The 3817-nt window shown below is 33.0% G+C and overlaps 1 protein-coding gene across 1 annotated transcript in view; it reads left to right on the forward strand.

Moving 5' to 3' along the window:
* Positions 1-3248: 3248 nt before the first annotated feature.
* Positions 3249-3817, forward strand: part of LOC136842350 (uncharacterized) — a 32759-nt gene continuing 32190 nt past the window's right edge. The window contains exon 1 of the mRNA XM_067109606.1: positions 3249-3294. Within this exon, the coding sequence (XP_066965707.1) occupies positions 3249-3294 (46 nt within the window). The remainder of the gene's footprint in view (positions 3295-3817) is intronic.

A 3817-nucleotide genomic window follows, 5' to 3' on the forward strand; every position in this document is an offset into this window, starting at 1 on the left:
TTTCAGTTTTGAAACTAGCTAGAATGGTTTATGGATTCGGTTCCGAGTATATGGAAGATGGTCCATGTGGATCTTGTTGCTTGTTAAAAAGGCTGTCAAAACGTTACCAGTTCGTCGCATTTTGTTTATTAGATAACAGATTTTAAAAATTTACGTCAATTCGTCTATCTGCCAGTCCTAGTGAATATCCAAATATACGTAAAAAATGGTACGATTGAAGATCCTTATTTTAGAGATGTGAGGCAATGAACAGTTCTCTAATTCCTGTTAGGCAAAGGGATACTGGGTAGAAATACTCTTCCATATCTATTATATTTCATAAGAACATGTCTAAATATCATTTGGGAATCTTCCACCCTTATCATGCAGCTAGACAACGCCCGATCAGTAAGACCGTTTGAGGTTATATAAGAATAGTTTTGGCTGCAACTAGACGCATACTATGTTAATTCGTTAAACAGTCATATTGCACCAAACATGATTATTTAGAAAATATCATTTATTCAGCCATCGCCCTCCTCTCCACCCGAAGTAAATTAAAAGCATTTTGAATCCAAATCGATTTTGAGTCACAAAAACAAGTTATTATTCATCAGCACCCTCCCTATTATAGTTGCATTTCCGGCGCAATCCGTCTTTACTGAAAATAATGGTAAACGAAAATAACTCAATATTCGTCTCAAGAAAACTTTCGCACAAAGTAATAAGAAGCAGAAGGAAGGCTTTCGTTAAGTTCCATCTGCTACGACAAAAACAGCAAACACTGCGCTTTCGCAAACAAGAATTATAGCAGACATAAATCATCGTACATTTTTAGTTGAAGCTTTTTCGTTTTACCGTTTGTGTCGACCTTCAATATTTGTTAACGGGTACGCGCCAAGAACTGAGCTAGAATGCCGCAAGAATGGGACTTCTAACTTTCAGTTCATCATATAAAGTACAGAGTGAGCATCATAGAGAGAGAGAGAGAGAGAGAGAGAGAGAGAGAGAGAGAGAGAGAGAGAGAGAGAGAGAGAGAGAGAGAACCCAAGAAAAGGTCGGAACTTTGGAAGATATATTGAAAAATATAAATTTTTTGTGCCTCTGCACATAGGTTCAAAAGAAAATTGAGCGTATATATATATATATATATATATATATATATATATATATATATATATATATATATATATATATATATATATATATATATATATATATATATATATATATATATATGTGTGTGTGTGTGTGTGTGTGTGTGTGTGTGTTTGTTTGTGTGTGTGTGTGTGTATATATATATATATATATATATATATATATATATATATATATATATATATATATATATATATATATATATATATATATATATATATATATATATATATATATATATATATATATATATATATATATATATATATATACTGTATATATATACATTATATATATATATATATACATATATATTTATATATATATATATATATATATATATATTTATATATATATATATATACTATATATATTTATTATATATACTGTATTATATATTTTTTCACGTTTATGGATTTTAGTAATCATTATCCCTCCTTAAGTTAAGTATATCTTAGTTTAACTAGACCACTGAGCTGATTAACAACTCTCCTAGGGCTGGCCCGAAGGATTAGATTTATTTTACGTGGCTAAGAACCAAGTGGTTACCAAGCAACGGGACCTACACCTTATTGTGGAATCCGAACCACATTATGACGAGAAATGAATTTCTATCACCAGAAATAAACTCCCTCCTTAAAAGGAAGGGAAAATGATAGAGAACGTAAGAATCGAAAGGGAGGTTTGAAGGTGAATTTTTACTTGTGAAAGTTAGATAAATGGCATAATGCTCTATTGGGGAGGAACAATATGGTTCGTAAACAAGGGAAAGTGACTTGCGTGCTGCGCGTTGACCGTTTGTCATAAAACAGTTTGTGGGTGATATGAACCCGTAGAATACATATGCATACACGGTGATATGAACCCGTAGAATACATATGCATACAATGTGAAGTATGTTAAGCCATTTTTTTTTAGAATAGAATAGCCTAATCGCGGGCATATCATGTCTCATTATTTTTTCACGTGTAAGAATACATAAACGGGAAAGTGCCTGGTTAGCTATAAGAGTAGGCACAGATTAAAAGTACACGTGTTGCTGGACTTTACTGTCTTGATGAATGATTCAAGATTTGTTACAGAGATTTGTAAGAGCCTTTGAAAACATTCGTTGAAAGGGGAATGTTAGAAGTAAATTTGTTTGAATGTTTTTAAAAGATTAAAACCGTTTCAGCATTAGTTATTGCTGTATCATTTCTATGAACGCTGAAACAACTTTAATGTCCTCGTGAAAGATTTTGCCTTTGATTGTTCTTGTTTATGTGTGCATACTTATTGCATACTTATTGCAGTCACATTGCAATCTTCATTTGAGTACCTGCATGAAGAATTGTTAAGATTTCTGCAGTAATTTTTTAGTTTTCTTTAAAAGAAAACTAATGAGATGGCCATTTGTCTGTCCGTCCGTACTTTTTCTGTCCGCCCTCAGATCTTAAAAGCTACTGAGGCTAGAAGGCTGCAAATTGGTATGTTGATCATCCACCCTCCATCATCAAGCATACCAAATTGCAGCCCTCTACCCTAAGTAGTTTTTATTTTATTTAAGGTTAAAGTTAGCCATGATCGTGCGTCTGGCACCGCTATAGGTGCCAACAACAACGGGCAGTGGGTGAGAGTTCCATGGGCTGCGGCTGAGAGCTTCATACAGCAGAATACGCTGTACAGAAAACTCGATTGCGCCAGGGAAACTTCTGCGCATTTTTCACCTGTTTTATTTCTTCCGATCAGTGGTTCCCAACTCAAACGAAATACTTGTGGATCTATTAACTGTTCTCACTTCTAAATTGTTTTGTAACGGTAATGGCCTTGCAGAGGGCAGGGCGAAATCTAAGTTTTCGAGGGTCTTGGTAATTCCTAACAAAATTGTTGTCCAAACCGACGATCATGTCATTATCAAGAACGTTATAATTTTAGTTTCGTTTTAATTTTTAAAAGTTTTGCCAAGAAAATGGCAGTACATGAAGTCGAGTAGGTACAGTATCCTTTAAAAACTGCTGAACCAAATTCGTAACAACACTAAGACTTAGAAAATATGAACATGGCAAGAAAAGATTGCATTGGAAAATATGGTACTTTGTAAATTATCAATTTTAGTTCAAAGGAGACGAAGAATGGCACCAAGATTCACAGAATGTCCCCTTATAACAGAAGAGCCTGGTAAGAATACTAAAAAGAAAAAGGATCAAATTTATAAAAGAAGAGCTCAATAAAAGAAAAAATATATATAAAAGGCACAGTGAAGGAACAGAATTTCCCCTTATAACAGAAGAGCTCTAGTAAAAAAGAAAAGAAAAGACATTAAAGGCAAAAAGAAAAAAGAAGAGCATAAAATAAAAGGCACAAACAGAATTTCCCCTGAACCCAGGTAAAAAAAAAGAAAGAAAGAATGTATTCAACTCACAATGAAAGAACAGAATTTCCCCTTATAAAAGAAGAGCTCTAGAAAAATAAAAAAAGTCAAAAAAAGGATAAAAGAAGAGCATTAAAAATAAAAGGCATAAAAGAAGTCAATTGAAAGGAACAGAAGTTCCCCTTATAAAAGAAGAGCCCTTGTAAAAAAGGAAAAATACATAAAAGTCACATTGAAAGGAACAAATGAAAGCCCTTGTAAAAAGGAACAAATTTCACATTGAAAGAACAGAATTTCCCTTATAAAAGAAGAGCCCTTTAAAAGGAAAAA

The sequence above is a fragment of the Macrobrachium rosenbergii genome, chromosome 10 (genome assembly GCF_040412425.1).
Source record: "Macrobrachium rosenbergii isolate ZJJX-2024 chromosome 10, ASM4041242v1, whole genome shotgun sequence".
In the NCBI taxonomy this organism is placed as follows: domain Eukaryota; kingdom Metazoa; phylum Arthropoda; class Malacostraca; order Decapoda; family Palaemonidae; genus Macrobrachium; species Macrobrachium rosenbergii.